The sequence below is a fragment of the Coregonus lavaretus genome (genome assembly GCF_964263955.1).
Source record: "Coregonus lavaretus genome assembly, chromosome: 22".
NCBI lineage: Eukaryota > Metazoa > Chordata > Actinopteri > Salmoniformes > Salmonidae > Coregonus > Coregonus lavaretus.
In genome coordinates this window covers 9,261,153-9,287,906 of record NC_140009.1, presented here as the reverse complement: position 1 = coordinate 9,287,906, position 26,754 = coordinate 9,261,153, and the positions used below count along the sequence as shown (strand labels likewise).

The following is a 26,754-nucleotide window of genomic DNA, read 5'->3' as shown; positions in this document are numbered from 1 at the left end:
AAATGGATTCAATATTTTTCTTTCTTCATCAATCTACACACAATACCCCATAACGGCAAAGCAAAAACAGATTTTTTGATTTTTTTTCACATTTATTAAAAATAAAAAACTTAAATATAACATTTATATAAGTATTCTGACCCTTTGCTATGAGACTCGAAATTGAGCTCAGGTGCATCCTGTTTCCATTGATCATCCTTGAGATGTTTCTACAATTTGATTGGAGTCCACCTGTGGTAAATTCAATTGATTGGACATGATTTGGAAAGGCACACACCTGTCTATATAAGGTCCCACATTTGACAGTGCATGTCAGAGCAAAAACCAAGCCATGAGGTCAAAGGAATTGTCCGTAGAGCTCTGAGACAGGGCACAGATCTGGGGAAGGGGACCAAAAAATGTATGCAGCATTGAAGGTCCCCAAGAACACAGTGGCCTTCATCATTCTTAAATGGAAGATGTTTGGAACCACCAAAACTCTTCCTAGACTGGCCGCCCAGCCAAACTGAGCAATCGTGGTAGAAGGGCCTTGGCCAGGGAGGTGATCAGGAACCCGATGGTCACTCTGACAGAGCTCCAGAGTTCCTCTGTGGAGATGGGAGAACCTTCCAGAAGGACAACCATCTCTGCCGCACTCCACCAATCAGGTCTTTATGGTAGAGTGACCAGACAGAAGCCACTCCTCAGTAAAAGGCACGACAGCCTGCTTGGAGTTTGCCACAAGGCACCTAAAGGACTCTCAGACCATGAGAAACTTAATGTAAAATAATAGAACAACATGAAACATCTAAGATGCCAGGCCTGCTATTTATAGCGGATTTTGAAAAGGCCTTTGATAAAGTAAGACTGGATTTTATTTATAAATGCCTAGCATAAATAAGAAAGTATACCAGTTTCATTTGAGGACCAGGATGTTGACAGCTGTGCCATACAGATTGCAAAATATTTGGGAAGAGATTTGGTTGAGGGGCAGCTCTTGGGCAACTGTGGGTGGGATCTTAGAGGGCTGGTGGCCTGGCGGTTGGGAGCCGGTGGCTGATGGGTCGCTGGTTCGGGTCCTCGTTTTTGACCTTGTGGGAGATCTGTCGACGTGCCCTTGAGCAGGGCGTTGACCCTGGTTGCTTCTGTGGGTTGCTCTGGATGGGAGTCTGTTAGATGACTAATGTGATGTAGATGTTGAGCGGCTTCACTGCAAGAAGATAGTATGTTTTAAATATTCAAAAATAAATATAAAAATAAGTAAACATTCTCTGGTCTGATGAAACCAAGATTGAACTCTGAATGGCAAGCGTCACGTCTGGAGTAAACCTGGCACCATCCCTACGGTGAAGGATGGTGGTGGCAGCATCATGCTTCTGGGATGTTTTTCAGCAGCAGGGACTGGGAGACTAGTCAGGATCGAGGGAAGATGAACAGAGCAAAGTATAGAGAGATCATTGATGAAAACCTGCTCCAGAGCACTCAGGACCTCAGACTGGGGCGAAGGTTCACCTTCCAATAGGACAATTACCCTAAACACACAGCCAAGACAATGCAGGAGTGGCTTCGAGACAAGTCTCTGAATGTCCTTGAGTGGCCCAACCAGAGCCCGGACTTGAACGTGATCGAACATCTCTGAAGAGACCTGAAAATAGCTGTGCAGCGACGCTCCCCATCCAACCTGACAGAGCTTGAGAGGATCTGCAGAGAAGAATGGGAGAAACTCCCCAAATACAGGTTTGCCAAGCTTGTAGCGTCATACCCAAGAAGACTTGAGGCTGTAATCGCTGCCAAAGGTGCTTCAACAAAGTACTGAGTAAAGGGTCTGAATAATTATGTAAATGTGATATTTCCAGGTTTTTTTCTTCTAAAAACGTGTTTTTGCTTTGTCATTATGGGGTATTGTGTGTAGATTAATGAGGGGGAAAAACGAACTAATCCATTTTTGAATAAGGCTATAATGTAACAAAATGTGGAAAGTCAAGTCAAGGGGTCTGAATACTTTCCGAATGCACTGTATATACACACACACACATTAAAATACAAAACACAGTCATGGGAAGCACAATTAAAACATCACAAATCAACCAGAAAAACAGTTACATTCCTCCACAAATAAGTCCCCAATCAATGCTTTAAATTGCCCGAAAGGCACCAGAACATCAAGATGAAATGTATTTAGAATTTTGTTCCATCAATACGGTGCATTAAAACTAAAAGCAGATTTACCTAGCTCGGTGGAGACCCCAGGAACCTCAAGTTAACCAATCCTGTGAACGGGTTAGGCAACTCAGGTGTCTATACTTCAACAGACAAGTTAGATAAGACGGAAGTTTATGAAGTAGGGACTTGTAAACGAAAAGGGAGTAATGTAGAGATCGGTCTTTAGCGAAGTCCTGCCAACCTTTTGATACAGGATGCAGTGGTGGATATCAAAACTGTCACCTGTAACAAAAACTAAGGGCACTATGGTAGATGGCATCCAAAGGTTTAAGAGTAGTAGCAGCTGCACTTTGATAAATAATATCACCATAATCAAGAACAGATAAACAGGTTGACTGAATAATCTGCTTTCTACTGCTTAGAGAGAGGCACGATCTGTTTTTGTAGAAAAAGCCAATTTAAAATCTTAGCTTCTTAACATTATTACATTATAGTCATTTAGCAGACGCTCTTATCCAGAGCGACTTACAGTTAGTGAGTGCATACACTGTCATACTTAACAAGCTCATCTATATGTTTTTTAAAACGTCAAATCCATATGAATCCAAATGCCTAAGTATTTATATGCGGGAACACGTTAAATTGGAGAACAATCTAATGATTGAACATGTAGTTCATCTGAAACATTCTTACGAGAGTTTAAAAACAACATGTATTTTGTTTTGCCCGTAAAGCACAGGTTTTAAATCAGCAAGAGATTCCTGCATAGCTATAACATTGACTGTAGTGTTGACACAGCCAGATCAACAGTTGGAGCAATAGCATACATAATAGTATCATCCGCATATAGATTAAGTTACATTTTTTTAACAGATTGACCAATAGTGTTTATATAAATAGTGAAGAGAACAGGTCCCAAAATCGACCGCTGTGGTACACCTTTATATACATCAAGAAATTCTGACTTAACTCCATCAATCACGATGGCCTGAGTTCTGTCACTAAGATAATCATTAAACCATGAACATGCGTCAGAGCTCAGGCCTATCAAGGACAACTTGTTCAATCAAAATAGCATGATCAACAGTATAAAAAGTTTTTGACAAGTCCACAAACAACGCAGCACATTTCATTTTAGTGTCTAAGATCATTAACAACTAAAGTGGTTGCTGTAAAAGTGCTATGCCCAGGCCAAAACCTTGATTGGTTTACATTCTAAATGAATTTCTCAGATAAAAAATAGCAAAGTTTACATTTACTAAGGATTCAAGAATCTTAGCTAGACAAGGAAGCCTTGAAATGGGGCGATAAACATTAAGATCACTACTATCCCCGCCCTTATGGAGCAGCCTTGTCTTCTTCTCTGGTTAGGTAATTAAAGCTTAAACACAGCCTGAAATACTACTCCTACTGCTTCCGAATCAAGCTGCCCTATAAATACTGTAGGAAAACAGGCACGCAAAGCATCTTTAGGACTGGGTCGAGACTGAGTATAAAATCTGAAGTGTATTCCCCCAGTAAAACTGCTGAGTCAAACTTCATAAGCCATGGTGCATGCAAAAACACTCCGAGCAGTTTTTGGTATATCAAATAACATTATCTTTATTTCCTATCAGCCTAATGGTGTAAGGTAGTCTAGTGGTTAAGTAACTGGTGTGTGTGTTGGGCCAGTAACTGAAAGGTCGCTGGTTTGAATCCCTGAGCTGACCAGGGTGAAAAGTTTATCGATGTGCCCTTGAGCAAGGCACTTAACCCTAATTGCTCCTGTAAGTCGCTCTGGATAGAGAGTGTCTGCTAAATGACTAAAAATGTAAATGTGTTCTGTTCTGTGTTTTCAAGAGGTATGGAGGTGAGTATGTGTGATCGGAGAGAGGGAGAGCGCAATAGAGAGACAAAGAGAAGGTGGGAGGGTTGAGCAAGCAAATGTGAGGTAGAGTTGGAAAGAGTGAGAGCAAGCGGAGTCACAGTACTGAGTGAGAGGAGAGAGTGGAGAGGAGCTAAGGCTAAGCATGAGAATCACTCCCCCACTATCCGGTGTGCGATATGGTTCGATTCCGGGAGATGGGCTTGTTCATGCCTGCTTTTAATTCTCCTATTGCCTTTGCTTTCTCTTTTCTGACACATTGGTCCCTTCATCCTACATTGTCTTCAGCTTTAATGCAGGGTAAGTAGCTATGATCTTAATTGCTCCAGATACATCGCTAGACATTTTAAAAGCCTTAATAGTAATGGAACAGACACATAACTTCAAGAGTCATCAGATGTATGTTATTCCGATGTACCTAACATACTCTACTATACACTGACATGTATACATCACTGTTTTTAAATAATACTTATCTGAATTTAAGTGCTAGTCTAAAGATACTTTAGTTGAAATTATGCCTTTTCCTTAGGGCTATTTCATATTTTGTTTTCCTTTGACTGAGTGGTCATGTTGTTTTAAGCAACAAAATGGCGAGCACATTAAAGTAACACTTTACATAGAAGGCTAAGTGGACACAGCGTGAAAGCCTAATGTCACTTGTAGACTAACCGTTAGTGCTTGACTGATATGTGATATTGTTCTGTTTTTGTTTACTGTAGTAGTTGTTTTGGATGTAATTCCTGTCCACTGCAGCAGGAATGCTGTTTTATAGTGTCTTATTGATTTTTGATTGGGGGAGCATCTTGTGCACAGTTATGCATCTGTGTTGGGTCACCTGTCTGTTGGTTAGGGACAGGTCTGTTGGTTAGAGACGGGTCTGTTGGTTAGGGACAGTTCTGTTGGTTAGGGACAGGTCTGTTGGTTAGAGACGGGTCTGTTGGTTAGGGACAGGTCTGTTGGTTAGGGACAGGTCTGTTGGTTAGGGACAGGTCTGTTGGTTAGGGACAGGTCTCTTGGTTAGGGACAGGTCTGTTGGTTAGGGACAGGTCTGTTGGTTAGAGACAGGTCTCTTGGTTAGGGACAGGTCTGTTGGTTAGGGACAGGTCTGTTGGTTAGGGACAGGTCTGTTGGTTAGGGACAGGTCTGTTGGTTAGAGACAGGTCTGTTGGTTAGAGACAGGTCTGTTGGTTAGGGACAGGTCTGGGCACACTCCAGCTCCCTCACAAGGCAGACTATATGTTTCATGGATACACCCTAACACATCTCTTGTTTAGAAGAGTGACAGTAAATTCAAAATAAAATATAGTAATTGAATCTCGAGATTTAATGGTAACCTTTTTATATTGAAATTCAATTTAGGGTTATTTCTGTTATTACACATTGAAAGCATAATCCCTTTGTGTATTTATACTAAAGAGGTACAGTTGTGTGGTTGATGTATAATGTGTTTAAAGATCAAAGGAGCACAGTGCTTATTTGGGTTGGTGCTCTGTACAAGTTCACAATTATTGCAAAATGGACGTTTAAGTATAAGGATTGTATTTCTATTGGTACAACTGTTTGGTCTAGGCTCTAAATATTATTCAAACGTAGTCAACTTGAAAGTTTCCTTTGTGAGGAACCTCTCTGTTTGTATATTGAAGCAAAGACTTTTAAACAGTTCACCCAAGCTGTGACACAACTAGATGTAGCACACGGTGCCTTCACAGCCTGTGCTGCTCAATGTCTAAGTTGTGTGTGTTGTGTGTCTTGACAGGTATAAAAAGGGACGACCATACAAGGAATAGAAACGCCTAAGACTCAAACTTTTCCATTCACAAGGCCTCTCAGACACCAGAAAAATCGATTACACTTAAGGTTTGGTTGTGCATTTGAGAGAGCGGGAGAGAGAAACCAAGCGACAAAGAGAGCCATCCATAATCAAAGTTGGAGAGCAACACTGCGAGGGACAGAAAGAAAGCAACAGAGGAAAATGTGTCTATCTTGCAACTTCGGGGACCATCATCACAATTTAATACGAATTTGAAAACCACAGCACTGCAACCAATCTGTCTTCTGAGAGAGGGGAGGCAGCAAGCAAAGGCTGGAGACTTCAACCATTAGTTCTCTGGAAGTCCTTTTAAACACTACTGAAAAGCCATATACAGTATTGTTCTACAATATCACTGTGCTATTATTTATACAAGAGAGGTCAATAGTCTGATATTTTATGAATCAGACTAAGTTTTCCTGAGCTATTCCAATGGCCTGACCTTTGTGTTTAGTCCACAACTGCCTTACCGTGACCCTTTTCTTTGACGATGAAACACTATCATCTCTCTACCAGCATCACTTCTCCCTCTCCTGTTGAAACCGATGCACAAACAAACTGACAGACTGGTAATGGAGGCAAGCCAATCCGGTTGTTGAGGCCTTCAGTTGGGACGGATGATTAGATTGGATATACCTAGCCTTTTCCTTCTGATCAGAAAAGACCCAGAAATATCCCTCAAGTACCTAGAGACTCTCTGTACCATTACTCAACATCCCGTTTACTCCTCAAACATAAGCTACTAAACAAAATGGCTGCTGGAGTTGCAACATGGATGCCCTTTGCTCGGGCAGCAGCCGTGGGCTGGCTACCACTGGCCCAACAGACCATGCCCAAGCCTCCTGTGGACAAAACAAGTCGCAGTGATGAGATCCTGTTTGTTAATGTGAGTGGACTACGCTTCCAGACATGGAAGAACACCTTGGACCGTTACCCGGACACCCTTCTAGGCAGCTCAGAAAAGGAGTTTTTCTACAATGAGGAAACTCAGGAATATTTCTTTGACAGGGATCCAGAGATGTTCCGCCATATACTCAACTTTTTTCGAACAGGCAAGCTACATTATCCCCGACATGAATGCATTCAGGCCTTTGAGGAGGAGCTGGCTTTCTATGGCATAATACCTGAGATCATAGGTGACTGCTGTATGGAAGAGTACCGGGATCGTAAGAAGGAGAACCAGGAGCGTTTGGCTGAGGACACAGAGGCAGAGAATGCCGGAGATGCTCCACTGCCCCCAGATGCCACGTTACGAGATAAGCTATGGAGGGCCTTCGAGAACCCTCACACAAGCACCATGGCCCTGGTTTTCTACTACGTCACTGGCTTCTTCATCGCTGTGTCTGTTATTGCCAACGTCGTGGAAACGGTTCCCTGCCGACCACTCAAAGGGAGTGTAAAGGACCTGCCGTGCGGTGAGAAGTTTTCAGTGGCCTTCTCTTGTTTGGACACGGCCTGTGTGCTTATCTTCTCCTGCGAGTACCTCATGAGACTGTATGCTGCCCCCAGCCGCTGTGATTTTGCGCGTTCGGTGATGAGCGTGATCGACGTGGTGGCCATCTTGCCCTTCTACATTGGCCTTGTGATGCCCGAGAACGAGGAAGTCAGCGGGGCCTTTGTTACCCTGCGAGTCTTCCGGGTGTTCCGTATCTTCAAGTTCTCCCGCCACTCTCAGGGCCTGCGCATCCTGGGCTGCACGCTGCAGGCCTGCGCCTCTGAGCTGGGTTTCCTCCTCTTCTCCCTCACCATGGCTGTCATCATCTTCGCCACCGTCATGTTCTATGCTGAGAAAGGCACCAAGGGAACCACGTTTTCCAGCATCCCAGCCTCTTTCTGGTACACCATCGTCACCATGACAACACTAGGGTAAGTGTTTGGATGTTGTTATACTACTTAACCTTTATATACTGTAAAAGCATCATCACCAGTTCCATATCGACTTCTACCTCCCACATACTGTTGCATAGGCCTCAGAATATATTACTTTGCTGCTCTGAATATGAAATGGTGGGAGTATTCCAGTAGAATCAATTGACTGTGAATTAGTCATTTTATAGCTTCAATCCCCTGTCGTTACCTCAGTCCTACGCTGCTCTCAGGTGTCACACTCTCAAACACTCTCCCTGCAGGTGTGTTATGAATGGGGGAGTAATGGGTCGTGTGCTGTGAATGGGAGAGTAATGGGTCGTGTGCTGTGAATGGGAGAGTACTGGGTCGTGTAGTGTGAATGGGAGAGTACTGGGTCGTGTGCTGTGAATGGGAGAGTACTGGGTCGTGTGCTGTGAATGGGAGAGTACTGGGTCGTGTGATGTGAATGGGAGAGTAATGGGTCGTGTGCTGTGAATGGGAGAGTACTGGGTCGTGTGCTGTGAATGGGAGAGTACTGGGTTGTGTGCTGTGAATGGGAGAGTACTGGGTTGTGTGCTGTGAATGGGAAATGAATGGGGTTCAGAAGATTTGACAGCCCACTCCAGGCACTTGGTGTAAACGACCAGGGTTTAAGAATACTGATTTTAGTTTGCATTTGAGATTGAGTAGTAAAAAGATCCTGTAGCATATTTTATTTGACATAAGGTTTATCGTTATGTAATAATAGTACTCTGTGCTGGAAAAAGATGCTGAATGTTGTATTACAGTTCCCCAATGTGGGGAACCTGTCACATCATTTCATTTAGTTTGGAAACATGTAATCATTGCTAATGAATTAAAATCTTAACATATCAAAACACCACAAAAATATTTCAGGAAATAAGAGCAGCGTTTGGCAGATGAGTATCATGCTGTGGTGGAGGGTAATGAAATACACAGAGTGAGTGCAGGAAAATAGATATTTAAGGGACCTCAGAGGAGCTGCACGCTGTTTCAAACTGTCCTTCATCAGACTACCACTGTAGCAGAGACTACATGTTGTCATGGTAATTGAGGACCCTTGCTGTCTCTGCCAGGCCGGTTCCCCTCTCCACTGGGGTTCTCTGCCTCTAACCCTGTTGCAGGGGCTGAGTCACTGGCCTGCTGGTGCTCTTTCATGCCGTCCCTGGGAGGGGTGCGTCACTTGAGTGGGTTGAGTTACTGACGTGATCTTCCTGTCTGGGTTGGCGCCCCCCCCCCCCCCCCCCCCCCTTGGTTTGTGCTGTGGTGGAGACCTCTGTGGGCTATACTCGGCCTTGTCTCAGGATTGTAAGTTGGTGGTTGGGGATATCCCTCTAGTGGTGCGGGGGCTGTGCTTTGGCGGAGTGGGTGGGGTTATATCCTTCCTGTTTGGCCCTGTCCGGGGGTTTCTTCGGATGGGGCCACAGTGTCTCCGGACCGCTCCTGTCTCAGCCTCCAGTATTTATGCTGCAGTAGTTTATGTGTCGGGGGGCTGGGGTTAGTTGGTTATACCTGGAGTACTTCTCCTGTCTTATCCAGTGTCCTGTGTGAATTTAAGTATGCTCTCTCTAATTCTCTCGTTCTCTCTTTCTCTCTGAGAACCTGAGCCCTAGGACCATACGTCAGGACTACCGGGCATGATGACACCCTGCTGCCCCCAGTCCGCCTGGCCTTGCTGCTATTCCAGTTTCAACTGTTCTGCCTGCGGCTACGAAACCCCTACCTGTCCCAGACCTGCTGTTTTCAACTCTAAATGATCGGCTATGAAAAGCCAACTGAGAGACCTGAGCCCTAGGACCATACGTCGGGACTACCGGCCGTGGTGACTCCTTGCTATCCCCAGTCCGCCTGGCCTTGCTGCTATTCCAGTTTAAACTGTTCTGCCTGCGGTTATGGAACCCCTACCTGTCCCAGACCTGCTGTTTTAAACTCTAATGATCGGCTATGAAAAGCCAACTGAGATTTATTCCTGATTATTATTTGACCATGCTTGTCACTTATGAACATTTTTGAACATCTTGGCATGGTTCTGTTATAATCTCCACCCGGCACAGCCAGAAGAGGACTGGCCACCCCTCATAGCCTGGTTCCTCTCTAGGTTTCTTCCTAGGTTTTGCCTTTCTAGGGAGTTTTTCCTAGCCACCGTGCTTCTACACCTGCATTACTAGCTGTTTGGGGTTTTAGGCTGGGTTTCTGTACAGCACTTCGAGATATTAGCTGATGTAAGAAGGGCTATATAAAATAAAATTGATTGATTGATTGATCTGTTGGGTGCGGTTGGGCCACAGCAACGACAGTACCCCAGTGGGCCATGGTCCTCGCCCCGTCTTCACCCAGGCCTCTTTCTTCACTACGACCCAGAGTCATCCGGCTTGTTTTTATGGCAATCCCCCCCAGGCCATTAAACTCAAATCAGTATGTGTCCAAGCACTAAATGGGCTCAGGTAACGCAGCACATACGCTTTTACTACTGGCTCCATTTTGCCTGACAAACTTCAGCCCCTATTATGATTTCAGCTTCAAACCAACATGACTCTGAGACTATCAATGTGTTAATACGTAGAGTAGAGAGATATAATGTACCATGACGCCATAAAACTGAATGCAATCTCCTCGATTTCTTCTGTAGAATTACAAAGTCATCCAGTTGTAAAATATCTGTGTTTGCACATTTCAGATATGTCATTTGGCCCTCCTTGAATGGATTAGAAAATAGATTTGTGGTTTTGGCCTTGTAATGTAGTGCCTGTAGTGTGGATTTGTAACATACAGTGAAAAAAGTATTTAGTCAGCCACCAATTGTGCAAGTTCTCCCACTTTCGAAGATGAGAGAGGCCTGTAATTATCATCAAAGGTACACGTCAACTATGACAGACAAAATGAGGAAAAAAAATCCAGAAAATCACATTGTAGGATTTTTTATGAATTTATTTGCAAATTATGGTGGAAAATAAGTATTTGGTCAATAACAAAAGTTTCTCAATACTTTGTTATATACCCTTTGTTGGCAATGACACAGGTCAAACGTTTTCTGTAAGTCTTCACAAGGTTTTCACACACTGTTGCTGGTATTTTGTCCCATTCCTCCATGCAGATCTCCTCTAGAGCAGTGATGTTTTGGGGCTGTCGCTGGGCAACACGGACTTTCAACTCCCTCCAAAGATTTTCTATGGGGTTGAGATCTGGAGACTGGCTAGGCCACTCCAGGACCTTGAAATGCTTCTTACGAAGCCACTCCTTCGTTGCCCGGGCGGTGTGTTTGGGATCATTGTCATGCTGAAAGACCCAGCCACGTTTCATCTTCAATGCCCTTGCTGAAGGAAGGAGGTTTTCACTCAAAATCTCACGATACATGGCCCCATTCATTCTTTCCTTTACACGGATCAGTCGTCCTGGTCCCTTTGCAGAAAAACAGCCCCAAAGTATGATGTTTCCACCACCATGCTTCACAGTAGGTATGGTGTTCTTGTCACGATCGTCGGGAACAGAGGACCAAGGCGCAGCGTTGAATGCGAACATATTTATTGTTAGAGAGAAAACACTCGAACAAAACAACAAACGATAACGATAACGTGACAGTCAACGGTCTAACACAAACCAACTAGAACAAGATCCCACAACAAATGTGGGAAAACAGCCTCTATAAGTATGGCTCCCAATCAGAGACAACCAGCCACAGCTGACACTCGTTGCCTCTGATTGGGAACCACTCTGGCCAACACAGAAATACAATACCTAGAACCCCGACATAGAAACACAACACATAGATTAACACACCCTGGCTCAACATAACAGTGTCCCCAGAGCCAGGGCGTGACAGTACCCCCCCCTTAAGGCGCGGACTCCGACCGCGCCAACTAAATTCCACAGGGGAGGGACCGGGTGGGCACTCCGCCTTGGCGGCGGATCCGGCTCCGGGCCTGATCCCCACTCCCTCTCCCACCCCCCAAAGTACCCCTGGTCCGGTCTGGCCCCGCTGGCCGGAGCTGGACTGCACACTGGTGGAGCGGATTGCTCCAGCTCCGGCGTAAAGCATCTGACCGGTGCCGGACCAGGCACCAGTGGAACAGGCACGGGCCGTGCCGGACTGACGAAGCACACCACTGGCTTGGTGTGGGGAACAGGCACGGGCCGTGCTGGACTGACGACGCACACCACTGGCTTGGTATGGGGAGCAGGAGCGGGCCGGACCGGGCTGACGATGCGCACCCCTGGCTTGGTGCGTGGAGCAGGAACGGACCGGACCGGGCTGACGATACGCACCCCTGGCTTGGTGCGTGGAGCAGGAACGGACCGGACCGGGCTGACGATACGCACCCCTGGCTTGGTGCGTGGAGCAGGAACGGACCAGACCGGGCTGACGATACGCACCCCTGGCTTGGTGCGTGGAGCAGCAACGGGCCGGACCGGGCTGACGATACGCACCCCTGGCTTGATGCGTGGAGCAAGAACGGGCTGGACCGGGCTGACGACTCGCACCCCTGGCTTGGTGCGAGTGGCAGGAACAGGCCGGACCGGGCTGGCGACGCGCACCATAGGCTTGGTGCGGGGAGCAGGAACAGGCCGGGCTGGGCTGGCGACGCGCACCGTAGGCTTGGTGCGAGGGGCAGGAACAGGCTGGGCCGGGCTGACGACTCGCACCCCTGGCTTGGTGCGAGTGGCAGGAACAGGCCGGACCGGGCTGGCGACGCGCACCATCGGCTTGGTGCGGGGAGCAGGAACAGGCCGAACCGTACTGGGGACACACACCACTGGCCCTACACCGGGATCTGGAACGGGCCGGACCGGACTGGTAACACACCCCAGTACCTCTCGCCGTGCCTCTACACCTTCCTTCCCTTCTTTGACCAGTAGCCCCCGTAACCTGGCGGCCTCCTCTGCTAACCTCCCAAAATGCCCTGTGGCAGCCTTCTGCTGCCCAGTCGCCCATGCCGTGTGCCCCCCCCTAAACATTTTTTGGGGTTGCCTCCTACCCGTGGACCAGGTCTCCAAACTTTTCGCCAGACTCTCACCCCACTGCTCCAAAGTCCAACCTCTCTGCTCTTCACTAGGCTTGGCCCAGTCGAGGTAGCAAAGGCGATCCACTAGAGACTCCCCCGGCGATGGCTCCTGGACACGCTGCTTGGTCCAGTCTTGGTGGGATCTTCTGTCACGATCGTCGGGAACAGAGGACCAAGGCGCAGCGTTGAATGCGAACATATTTATTGTTAGAGAGAAAACACTCGAACAAAACAACAAACGATAACGATAACGTGACAGTCAACGGTCTAACACAAACCAACTAGAACAAGATCCCACAACAAATGTGGGAAAACAGCCTCTATAAGTATGGCTCCCAATCAGAGACAACCAGCCACAGCTGACACTCGTTGCCTCTGATTGGGAACCACTCTGGCCAACACAGAAATACAATACCTAGAACCCCGACATAGAAACACAACACATAGATTAACACACCCTGGCTCAACATAACAGTGTCCCCAGAGCCAGGGCGTGACAGTTCTTTGGATGCAACTCAGCATTCTTTGTCCTCCAAACACGACGAGTTGAGTTTTTACCAAAAAGTTCTATTTTGGTTTCATCTGACCATATGATATTCTCCCAATCCTCTCCTGGATCATCCAAATGCACTCTAGCAAACTTCAGACGGGCCTGGACATGTACTGGCTTAAGCAGGGGGACACGTCTGGCACTGCAGGATTTGAGTCCCTGGCGGCGTAGTGTGTTACTGATGGTAGGCTTTGTTACTTTGGTCCCAGCTCTCTGCAGGTCATTCACTAGGGGCTCCACGAGATCTTGCGTGGAGCCCCAGATCGAGGGAGATTATCAGTGGTCTTGTATGTCTTCCATTTCCTAATAATTGCTCCCACAGTTGATTTATTCAAACCAAGCTGCTTACCTATTGCAGATTCAGTCTTCCCAGCCTGGTGCAGGTCTACAATTTTGTTTCTGGTGTCCTTTGACAGCTCTTTGGTCTTGGCCATAGTGGAGCTTGGAGTGTGACTGTTTGAGGTTGTGGACAGGTGTCTTTTATACTGATAACAAGTTCAAACAGGTGCCATTAATACAGGTAACGAGTGGAGGACAGAGGAGCCTCTTAAAGAAGAAGTTACAGGTCTGTGAGAGCCAGAAATCTTGCTTGTTTGTAGGTGACCAAATACTTATTTTCCACCATAATTTGCAAATAAATTCATAAAAAATCCTACAATGTGATTTTCTGGATTTTTTCTCCTCAATTTGTCTGTCATAGTTGACGTGTACCTATGATGAAAATTACAGGCCTCTCTCATCTTTTTAAGTGGGAGAACTTGCACAATTGGTGGCTGACTAAATACTTTTTTACCCCACTGTATATCTGTGTCCATCTTACTGCATGTTGAATGACATTATCTAACGCTGGCTTATGACTGTAGCTTCACCCTTAGCTAATGATGTAGCAGGAGATGCTTGATGAGCCTACTGAAGTGTAGCAGCCTTGCCATCAATGGAGAAATGAGCTCAGTCAGATGGACTGCTCCAGGTTTCTGGTTATCAATGCTACAACAGCATCTTTCCATTTGATTGATGAAGGTTGGAGCCTGTTTCAGTGTCAGCGTGTGAACAGTCAAAGACAGCAGAGGGAGAGCTGGCTTGTCCTATTGTTTCCCTCCCCCAAAATGCGACTTGCCGCTGGTGGGAGGAGCTGTATGAGGACAGGCTCATTGTAATGGCTGGAATGGAATCAATGGAACGGAGTCAAACGTGTGGTTTCTATATGTTTAATGTGTTTGATACCATTTCATTTATTCCATTCCAGCCATTACAATGAGCCCGTCCTCCTATAGCTCTTCCTACCAGCCTCCCGTGCTTGACACATGTACAGTTGAAGTCGGAAGTTTACATACACTTAGGTTGGAGTCATTAAAACTTGTTTTTCAACCACTCCACAAATTTCTTTTTAACAAACTATAGTTTTGGCAAGTCGGTTAGGACATTTACTTTGTGCATGACACAAGTAATTTTTCCAACAATTGTTTACAGACAGATTATTTCACTTATAAGTCACTGTATCACAATTCCAGTGGGTCAGAAGTTTACACACACTAATTTGACTGTGCCTTTAAATAGCTTGGAAAATTCCAGAAAATGATGTCATGGCTTTAGAAGCTTCTGATAGGCTAATTGACATCATTTGAGTCAATTGGAGGTGTACCTGTGGATGTATTTCAAGGCCTACCTTCAAACTCAGTGCCTCTTTGCTTGACATCATGGGAAAATCCAAAGAAATCAGCCAAGACCTCAGAACGTTTTTTGTAGACTTCTACAAGTCTGGTTCATCCTTGGGAGCAATTTCCAAATGCCTGAAGGTACCACGTTCATCTGTACAAACAATAGTACGCAAGTATAAACACCATGGGACCACACAGCCGTCATACCGCTCAGGAAGGAGACGTGATCTGTCTCCTAGAGATGAACGTACTTTGGTGCGAAAAGTGCAAATAAATCCCAGAATAACAGCAAAGGACCTTGTGAAGATGCTGGAGGAAACGGGTACAAAAGTATCTATATCCACAGTAAAACGAGTCCTATATCAACATAAACTGAAAGGCCGCTCAGCAAGCAAGAAGCCACTGCTCCAAAATCGCCATAAAAAAGCCTACGGTTTGCAACTGCACATGGGGACAAAGATCGTACTTTTTGGAGAAATGTCCTCTGATCTGATGAAACAAAAATAGAACTGTTTGGCCATAATGACCATTGTTATGTTTGGAGGGAAAAGGGGAAGGCTTGCAAGCCGAAGAACACCATTCCAACCGTGAAGCCCGGGGGTGGCAGCATCATGCTGTGGGGGTGCTTTGCTGCAGGAGGGACTGGTGCACTTCAAAAAATAGATGGCATCATGAGGAAGGAAAATTATGTGGATATATTGAAGCAACATCTCAAGACATCAGTCAGGAAGTTAAAGCTTGGTCGCAAATGAGTCTTCCAAATGGACAATGACCCCAAGCATACTTCCAAAGTTGTGGCATAATGCCTTAAGGACAGAAAAGTCAAGGTATTGGAGTGGCCATCACAAAGCCCTGACCTCAATCCTATAGAAAAGTTGTGGGCAGAACTGACAAACCGTGTGCGAGCAAGGAGGCCTACAAACCTGACTCAGTTACACCAGCTCTGTCAGGAGGAATGGGCCAGAATTCACCCAACTTATTGTGGGAAGCTTGTGGAAGGCTACCCGAAACGTTTGACCCAAGTTAAACAATTTAAAGGCAATGCTACCAAATACTAATTGAGTGTATGTAAACTTCTGACCCACTGGGAATGTGATGAAAGAAATCAAAGCTAAAATAAATCATTCTCTCTACTATTATTCTGACATTTCACATTCTTAAAATAAAGTGGTGATCCTAACTGACCTAAGACAGGGAATTTTTACTAGGATTAAATGTCAGGAATTGTGAAAAACTGAATTTAAATGTATTTGGCTAAGGTGTATGTAAACTTCTGACTTCAACTGCATGTGTGATGTCAAGTGGCCTGTTTTGTCCTGGGTTTCTGCTATTGTGTGGAGGCTGCCTGAGACCATGATGGAACAATGTAGATGCATGGGCTTTCCTCGGCAGTGACATTTCTCTGCTTTTCAACAATTGACTAACAGTTCAATGGCAGTCAAAAGCAGTGCTGTGTTAAAGGCCCAGTGCAGTGTTTTATGTATACACTGAGTGTACAAAACTTTAGGAACACCTTTTGCCCTCAGAACAGCCTCAATTGTCGGGGCATGGACCCTACAAGGTGTCGAAAGCATTCCACAGGGATGCTGGCCCATGTTGACTCCAGTGCTTCCCACAGTTGGGTTAAGTTTGCTGGATGTCCTTTGGGTGGTGGACCATTCTTGATACACACGGGAAACTGTTGAGCGTGAAAAACCCAGTAGAGTTGTAATTCTTGACACACTCAAACCGATGCGCCTGGCACCTATTACCATACCCCGTTCAAAGGCACTTAAATATTTTGTGTTGCCCATTCACCCTCTGAATGGCACACATACACAATCCATGTCTCAATTGTTTCAAGGCTTAAAAATCCTTCTTTAACCTGTCTCCTCCTCTTCATCTACACTGATTTAAGTGGATTTAACAGGTGACATCAATAAGGGATCATAGCTTTCACCTGGATTCACCTGGTCAGTCTATGTCATGCATAGAGCAGGTGTTCCTAGTGTTTACACTCAGTGTATTTCCACACTATGAGGTTGGAATAAAACTGTGAAATTGTGAAAATTATGATAATGCCCTTTCAGTGTAAGAGCTGTTTGAAAAGACCACATGACATTTCAGCCTGTTTTGGTGGGATTGAGTTTTGGCCTGCCTGGTGACATCACCAGGCGGTAAATTAGTTAATTGACCAATAAAAAGGAGAGTTCCTAACCTCTCTGTCAATAACAGCTAGATTTCAGTTTTCCCCTCCAAACTCAGACCACTCCCAGATGGTCCTAGCATAATTCCTGCTTGAGAAATTGCTATTTTCTAAGAAGCTATTTTTGTTTCTTTTTCACCATTTTATTTGAAAACAATCACAGTAAGGTAGTTATTTGTAACCCAGAAATAATTTGATATTGAGATAAAAACGTCTGCATTGGACCTTTATCCACCATTTCAGATCAAAAGCTTTGCCTACTCATTCAAAAGCAAATGACCATGAAAGAGGGAAGGAACATGGCGATTACTATACTGTGGTTGTTCTATCGTACTCCTGAGTTGGGCAGTGGTCTAAGGCACTGCATCGCAGTGCTAACTGTGCCACTAGAGAACCTGGTTCGAATCCAGGCTCTGTCGCAGCCGGCCGCGACCGGGAGACTCATGGGCGGCGCACAATTGGCCCAGCGTCGTCCAGGGTAGGGGAGGGAATGGCCGGCAGGGATGTAGCTCAGTTGATAGAGCATGGTGTTTGCAACGCCAGGGTTGTGGGTTCGATTCCCACGGGGGGCCAGTATAAAAAAAAATATATATATATATATATATATATATGTATTCACTAACTGTAAGTCGCTCTGGATAATAGCGTCTGCTAAATGACTAAAATGTAAATGTAATGTAAATGTATGTTATACAGTATGCTGTCTATTATTATGCAATCATACAACAGAAAGGGAAAGTAAAGATACATTCTGACATTCTGGTATTATACTATAGTCTGCCAGGTCCCCAACAACCAGATGTTCCGGTTTTCAGGGGAAATGGAAAGCGAGCCTGTTACGTCACGTGACTTCCGCTTCTGGACGTTAACAAGGCGACACGCCATCTTAACTCCTCCTCCACATTTACTGGATTGGTTGAAGAGTGCAGAAGAGAACCTCCCCGGGCAGTTTTTTCTTCTTCTTGTCAAGATCAGTATGTAGGGGATCTAGTTTCAGGCGTTTCTTTTACGCCTGCTACGTTCGGTTAGCACCCACTTTATCCTCTCAGGTTTGGAGCATGTCCGGGTTATATGACACCATCCTCCCAAAATGGCCACATGCATAATTATCCAAAAACCCTTATTCATGCCGTTTCCTCTTGGAATGCTGTCATAATTAAAATTGAAAACTGCTAATCTTACATTCTGATGATAACTGTTACTGATAACTGTTTAATTTCCAATAATTATCTTAGATATTGTCAGAGCAGACTGCTTTGAAGTAGCTTAATGTCCCTGATATTGACCTTATTTTGTCTTAACTAGATGTAGGCGGCAGGTAGCCTAGCGGTTAAGAGAGTTGGGTCAATAACCAAAAGCTTGCTGGTTTGACTCCTCGAGCCGACTAGGTGAAAAATCTGACGATGTGCCCCTTGAGCAAGGCATTTAACCCTAATTGCTCCTGTAAGTCTCTCTGATAAGAGCGTCTACTAAATGACTGTAAATGTCTAAAAATGTAAATACAGTACTGGGCTATAGTAGAAGATGCATACTGAAGAGGAAGCCAAACACATTATCAGCCTGCCATGGTTTGACTTTTTGAGGGTGGATCCTGGCAGAATTACAGACAGATGGAACTATTACCTAATAGTGTAAAGAACTGCTACTGCTCAGATTAGAGCGGTATATAGTAATTCCTAATGGTAATAAAAGCGAAAAAATTTATGCATTTAATTTTTTTATGCTGGCATGGTTATAAATTCTCCTGTAACGTATTCTCTATCGGTTCAGGCTAGACTCTGGGTAATGTATTTTCTATCTGTTCAGGTTAGACTCTGGGTAATGTATTCTCTATCTGTTCAGGCTAGACTCTGGGTAATGTATTCTCTGTCTGTTCAGGCTAGACTCTGGGTAATGTATTCTCTGTCTGTTCAGGCTAGACTCTGGGTAATGTATTTTCTATCTGTTCAGGCTAGACTCTGGGTTATGTATTCTCTGTCTGTTCAGGCTAGACTCTGGGTAATGTATTCTCTATCTGTTCAGGCTAGACTCTGGGTTATGTATTCTCTGTCTGTTCAGGCTAGACTCTGGGTAATGTATTCTCTGTCTGTTCAGGCTAGACTCTGGGTAATGTATTCTCTATCTGTTCAGGCTAGACTCTGGGTTATGTATTCTCTGTCTGTTCAGGCTAGACTCTGGGTAATGTATTCTCTATCTGTTCAGGCTAGACTCTGGGTAATGTATTCTCTCTTTGTTCAGGCTAGACTCTGGGTAATGTACTCTGGATAATGTATTCTCTGTCTGTTCAGGCTAGACTCTGGGTAATGTATTCTCTATCTGTTCAGGCTAGACTGGATAATGTATTCTCTGTCTGTTCAGGCTAGACTCTGGGTAATGTATTCTCTCTTTGTTCAGGCTAGACTCTGGGTAATGTACTCTGGATAATGTATTCTCTGTCTGTTCAGGCTAGACTCTGGGTAATGTATTCTCTATCTGTTCAGGCTAGACTCTGGATAATGTATTCTCTGTCTGTTCAGGCTAGACTCTGGGTAATGTATTCTCTGTCTGTTCAGGCTAGACTCTGGGTTATGTATTATCTATCTGTTCAGGCTAGACTCTGGGTAATGTATTATCTATCTGTTCAGCTAGACTCTGGGTAATGTACTCTGGATAATGTATTCTCTGTCTGTTCAGGCTAGACTCTGGATAATGTATTCTCTGTCTGTTCAGGCTAGACTCTGGGTAATGTATTCTCTGTCTGTTCAGGCTAGACTCTGGGTAATGTATTCTCTATCTGTTCAGGCTAGACTCTTGGTAATGTATTCTCTGTCTGTTCAGGCTAGACTCTGGGTAATGTACTCTGGATAATGTATTCTCTGTCTGTTCAGGCTAGACTCTGGGTAATGTATTCTCTATCTGTTCAGGCTAGACTCTGGATAATGTATTCTCTGTCTGTTCAGGCTAGACTCTGGGTAATGTATTCTCTGTCTGTTCAGGCTAGACTCTGGGTTATGTAGTATCTATCTGTTCAGGCTAGACTCTGGGTAATGTATTATCTATCTGTTCAGCTAGACTCTGGGTAATGTACTCTGGGTAATTAATTGTATATATTTTCAGGGTAGACTCTGAGTAATATTCTATGCTCACTGATGATAGCTCGTTAAACATTATCCTTTAGTCTTCCTTTGCAGAAAGATTGCAAGTAATGTAGCTATGCTGATCAAAGCAGAGGGGAAACACTCTACTGAGTCTCCAATCAGTGCACTTTTCTATTTGCAATTACTTGACCATGTCTCTAAGGCAACCGACTTGATTCCTCATTAATAGGACTTCATATCTACCTTTCATTCATTCCCCTTTTGACCTTGACCTTGACCTTGGCCATCCAGAACATTGGCTAATAGTTTAGAAGGAAAGGAAGTATTCAAGATAGTAATATGAAATAACTAGCCATGAAAACCTGCCCACAACCTCATCACAGTCCCTTTTTCCTATATGTAGCAATTATCTATTAACTTTTAATACAAATATTATTATTATTAATAATGAATCATTATTGTATACAGTATTTATACATAATGCATACCTTATTCATAGTGAAACTGTCCAATCCCATCAGGAACAGGTGAAATACATTATAAAAGGTGAAATACCTTATTGACTTTGATCCTTGATTTTGGTTAAAGGACAAGCCTCTTTACTTCCGTTGCATCACTTTCCCCTCTCTTGAGTAATTCACTCCCAATACACATCAGTCACCATCTGTTACTATATTATGTAAGTGTCTTTTGGGAGCACCGCTATCCTTGAACAATAACAGGCTGACTGTCTGGGCTCACCAACACCAAAATGTTTTATGACTGAGTGCACGTATCTTCTGTGACAAACTGTTGTATCTCAATGTGTAGTTTGCCTGTGATTGTGTTTAGTATTTATGAACAATTGTAGTATCTTGTGATGTAACGTGGCTTCATCTTAATTTCTGATGTATGTGATACTTAGAAATTGTCTTCCACTCTCCAAATACTGTACCGGATGGCATGTCTTGTCTACCTACCTGCTGGTGGTATTAACATTGCTGCTGGAGGTTGAGAACACCCATAAAGATAAACTGGTTTTAGTTGACTTTAAATGAGTTTTGTTTTCTTTTGTAGAAGAATTTCATTTTAGCCAAGTACCGTATATCGGTATATTGGGCTGACCTTTTGTTCTCTGGATGGCAGAACAGTGTTCCCAGGAGTCAACACTCCTCAGAGAGAGAGAGAAAGAGAGGTGGAGAACAGCCTGTGCCAAAACAGCGATCCAACATTCACTGTATATTTTACTTTCTGAGACGTTGACTGTTTGTCAGGACATGCGATGGTTCATTTTTCATGGAGGCATTTCTAAGCTCTTTTCTATACCATTAGATGGATTATTACGTATCATTATGCCGTCATTTTGACAGTACTCTGCAGCTTGACAATAACAAGCTATCCATCATTTTGGAAAAAGCAGACAACTGGATTTTCTACAGATTACTGGATTTGTTGACCCATTAAGGTCTACAGATTGGCTGTGCATTGAGCGGATTAGTGTCATGTGAAACCACACACTGACACGGACCTGGAAGTTGGGAGTCATATGGTTTGCTGTATGCTACTTTCTCTGGTCAATCAAATCGGTCAATGGAATTGGAAAGATAATTGGTATTAGGTTAAAGCTCTTGTTGTATCCCAGTTATTGTAGTGATTCAGTGTGCACTGTGAAAATGCTAAGCTGATTTGAGTTCTTTCAGGGACCATTCTGAGGTCACAGCAATTGAAAGCTGTTTTGTGGACTTTGATGAACATTGAGGATAAAGCACACCGTGAGGAGAGGTGGCTCCGTAGGGGATTCTACTCCATAGAAGACAACATGAGCAAAACACAACAGGCTGAGGTAATGGCCCTTGGCTTAATTGATGTCATGAAGGGCAGCAGGTAGGGCAGCAGGTAACCTAGCGGTTAAGAGCGTTAGGCCAGTAACCAGAGGGTCACTGGTTCGAATCCTCGAGCCGACTAGGTGAAAAATATGTTGACGTGCCCTTGAGCAAGGCACTTAACCCTAATTGCTCCTGTATGTCGCTCTGGATAAGAGCGTCAGTCAAATGTTATGTGGTATACGTCTGCACTGCACTCAAGGAGTTTAACAGAGACTGAACAGATGGAAGGGTAGATCTGTACTTAATATCACCATGAGGCTTTCTTTTATTTAATGGGACTGTATACTGTACAATCAATCACAATGCTGATCTCTATGTTGTCTATGTAGCTTATAAGTTAAATAGCATTGTCATTCTGCATACATTGCATGACATATGGTAAGTAAGTAAGTAAGTAAGAAGTAAGGTAGTAAGTAAGTAAGTCTGTAAGTAGGAAGTTAGTAGTAAGTAAGTAGTAAGTAAGTAGTAAGTTAATAGTAAGTGAGTAGTAAGTAAGTCGTAAGGAAGTAAGTAAGTAAGTACATGGCATGAAACCTTAAACGAGGTCAGTAAAACGTATTACTAAGAGCACCAATCTCACATGTCTCAGTAGAAAGAATACATCCTATTCTGCTCTTCCTTTTTTTCCTTCCTGTTCTCTATGTCGCTTTGTGTTGACTTCCTCTCTAAGTAATTGGATGTGCTCACAGTTTTTGGGCAGGCTCTCGCTGTGGCCCTTCTGCCTTCTCAGGCTGACCTATTTACAGGCTGCGTGGAGAGATGACAACGCTGACGTATCTTCCTCCCAAGTTCCCGTCTGCCTCTGTAGTATCCACACCACACCTCTCCCCGCGGAGCTCTCTCAGGAATGGGCAGACACTGCACAGCTGTGCCGCTTAGACTCTGTCTCTCTGAATATCTCTGAGGCAGAGAGCAAAGCCACTGAAAAGAAAAACTCCAGCGAATACTCTACTCTCATTAATTATTTTCAATAAGTTTCCTTGCACTTCTAACTGCCTTCTCAAACCTCATGCATCGCAGTGTATATTTAAAGTGACTGAAATCCTCACTGGGCTAAGCTGGGTTATATCATTATTTTGTTTCTATGGTTTTGTGTTACTTGATAATATAAACACTTGCATGCGCGTACGAATACGTATGTAGCCTAGCCGAAATGTGAGATTGTGAGTTATTATTGGAATATAACTGAGCTCAACCTCCACATTAGGATGTACATAACTAGGATGACCCTCTGAGGACATACTGTGATCCATATTCATTTGTTCAGAATGGGAGCTCTATGCATAGCACAAAATCAATAACACAATATGCTAAAATGGCAATACGATGCTTGAGATGAGAAATTTAACTGCATCTAACTGGGTCTTTACTGCAAATGGATTTCTGGACAGTTTACTCCTGCAGTTTCCTTCTCTCCTTCAAGAAAATTAACACAAAAAAAATTTTCTCTGTGCAGTGTTTATATTTCGTCTCTACTGTATATGTTTAATATATATGACTCACAAATTGCTACAGTAGATAGCTCTGGTTTGTTAGAAGCATGCGCATAACATTGCTCTCGTTGTGTAATTAATGTAACACTCTCAATGGGGGAAAAATAAACGTAATTGTGCCCATTCTGTGGTTCAACATTGTTCATTTATATGGCTATTATAAGCAAAGCATGTTTCTTGTCTTGAGCGGGGGAACACAGGGGATTCAGTCATGGATCTCCAACCCTGTACCTGGAGAGCCACCCTCCTGTAGGTTTACACTCCAACCCTGTACTGTATCAATACTTTATTACATGTAGCCTAACTGTTTAAAACCCAACCGGGATAAAGTACTTTTTCTGTTGAAGTTCTGTTCTTTGAAGTACATTTTGACACAAAACATGATTATTTGTCTCTCAGTTTTTATTAATTTTTTACCTTGCAATATATTTCAAACTAAATCACGTCTGTCTTTTCACTAGCCCATGTCATGGTAAGATTTAAAAAATGATAGCTCTCTTTCACAAGATGTAGTTTTAATTAATGTCAAGTTACCAACATTTCTGAAAATGTATATATCGCATTTTGGAATGAAACTCTTCAGTTATGTTCTCAGAATATAGAAATATCCTCAAAGAAAATACAAAACCACTGAACTTGTATATTTATTTATCTTGAAAATCTGGGAGGGAATCCATTAATTTGGGAATAGTCAAAAGTATTTAAAAATAGGATTTCTCCATGGAGGAAAAATAATGAATCTACATATTGTAAGAGTCCCCAAGGCATTCCACTGCAATTTATAATAATATATGGTATGAAATATCTTAGCACAAGCCATAATATAATACGCCTAACATGGATAGTGTTTGTTTTGTGAAACTGGATGTCTTTTGATCTGATGTGAAAAGGACCAGGGAAGACTAATGGATGTTCTGGATCCAGTAATGTAGCCTAATAATTAAACAGCATAATGTATCGCTGCTGAGAAACATCTTTCAAAGGAAATTATGTGATTTACGCCATTATGAATTCAACATTTCGATAGAATTTATTGATTTTTAAAGCCGTAATACTCTTCTACAGCCCACTATAAATTCTCTTAACTACTTCTCCAGTTTCGGTCATGCCACAAGGTATGGTCATTGGTTTTTATGACATTTAGATGCCTCATGATGACAGTGAAGAGTTAACACTTTTATACATATTTTCTTTGGCCCAAAAAATATGTTCCTGATAGCCTGAGCAAGTTCCCCTCCCTGTCCTGCCCCCGCTTTTTCCAGAGTCAGTGAACACATCAACTAGAAGACGCCTTCCACTCAAATACGCTGGAAGAAAATCGATCAGCTCTGCATCGCACAGCATTCACTCTTATTCAGTCACAGACACACATATCCACTTACAAAGAGTACAAGAAAGCAAGTACAATTCTATTTACAACAGTACCATACACAGACACAACACTTATGCCCATAACCTGGACATTGAAGATGATGTGTGGCAGTGGCATATGTCAAGTTGTAACTCAATTGGCAGTTGAGATATGCACATTGGATTATTTTAGAACGCTTCTTCCAAAATCACTCCACCATATCATCCTCCCTCTCATCTACTGCTGTGCCTTAACTAGATTAAGACCATTGTTTACATTGTGCAGAATGTTCTGGCATTGGCTGTTCCTAACAATACTTGATACCGCCAACCCGTGTTACAGCTATTGGACAATGTTGATTTAACAAAATAGACACTGCCTGCAACACTTTTTTAAACTGTCTACACGCAAACCAAACAGCAAAAAGAGAATGTTATGACATGTCTCTCAACAGTTACAGTAGACGTACTCAGCGACGCACTTACTTGCATACAACAGTCTCGTGCAGAAAAGGACCAAGTCGGGATGTAAGCGCTGATTACCCAGTGTTTCTGCAGCCCTGACTCTCACAGGTAGCCTACAGCAGAGCCATGTATTTAGAGAAATGGGACATTGAGGATTCTGCAATATGATGCATTACATGACACTACAACATTCTATGGCAGTCATGTTAGCGCCCCATTAACATTACATGGGGAATATTTAAAGGAAATGTCCAGTGAAATTCTCACTTTTAATATTCTGTTAACTCATACCCAAATAATGTTGTTGACTCATCCTATACTTGTATTTGTGGCCAAAGCATAAATGTGAGAAAAAAAAACACTTAATGAAAACCCCTCAAACAGACTGTTAAAAAAATGCTTGTTTTTTCCTCACAGTATGATGTCATAATCCTGAGGAGGATGAACTGGCCAATCAGTAGTCTAAAGGAGGCTGAGCTGGCCAATTTGCGGTCTACTTGCATAAATATTTTTAATGACCGGTATACGCCCACTTCATTCTCTTGTTGGGGTACGCCCACACCATTCCAACACAGAAAAGCTGCTTTTTAACATACTTAATTACAATTGTTTGTAAGGGAAAAAAAACAATTTCACTCATATTGTAAGTAATTATCGGTGATATTTCATAGAAATCTGGAAACACTGGACACTATCTAACTCTTATGTCTAGAATTACAACAATATAAACAATTATACGTTTGCTCAACTCTCTAAATATATGGTTCCGGCCTACAGTACATGTATGTTAACACAGTACAGCCCCAGGACCTCATTGTCCTCATGGTGTATCGTCTCCATGTCCAGGAGACAGCAGCTCCCATTGGCAGACAGACAGGGACACATTCCTAAAGCCAGCTTCCTCCTTTTCATGAAATGTTTTCCGTAAATTCCACTCCTCTGTATGCTAATGAACTCTCAGCCATTAATCAGAACGACATAAATGGAAATAACCATTGCAACTGTAATGTAATAACACAGCTATTTATATATCTGTACATTATCTCACCTTGTTGCTGTAATCCTGAGGTACAGTAGTTTAAGATGCATATTGTAGTCTTGTACATCCAGTCATGTAACTAAAACATTTGCTGAGACAATTAACAGGTGATCTAAATCTTTTATTTCTGGGCTACAAACAACCTCAGCCCATACTTCACCTACTGTAGGACTAAATGTGGCTGGTTTAAGGTTTGGAAAATGAGTAATTGAACATGAACAATCAGCGCGATCATGTACAGTTGAGGTGAAAGAACCTGTAAAAATTGCCCAAATGGCAATTCAATGTAATGTTTCTCCTTAAATTATGAGGTCATTTGCAGTGTTCAGAGGACTCTGTTGCGAGGGATGATGCCTCACATTCATTCTCAGCACAGCCACTAAT

General features: G+C 43.4%; 1 protein-coding gene across 4 annotated transcripts in view; it reads left to right on the top strand.

The window, feature by feature from the left end:
* Positions 1–6,570: 6,570 nt before the first annotated feature.
* The window catches only part of kcnd1 (potassium voltage-gated channel, Shal-related subfamily, member 1), a gene marked incomplete at both ends in the record, with an annotated part of 63,197 nt that continues 43,013 nt past the window's right edge, over positions 6,571–26,754 (top strand). For all 4 annotated transcript variants that reach the window (XM_084187742.1, XM_084187739.1, XM_084187740.1 and 1 more), the window contains one exon: positions 6,571–7,685. In XM_084187742.1, the coding sequence (XP_084043868.1) occupies positions 6,571–7,685 (1,115 nt within the window). The remainder of the gene's footprint in view (positions 7,686–26,754) is intronic.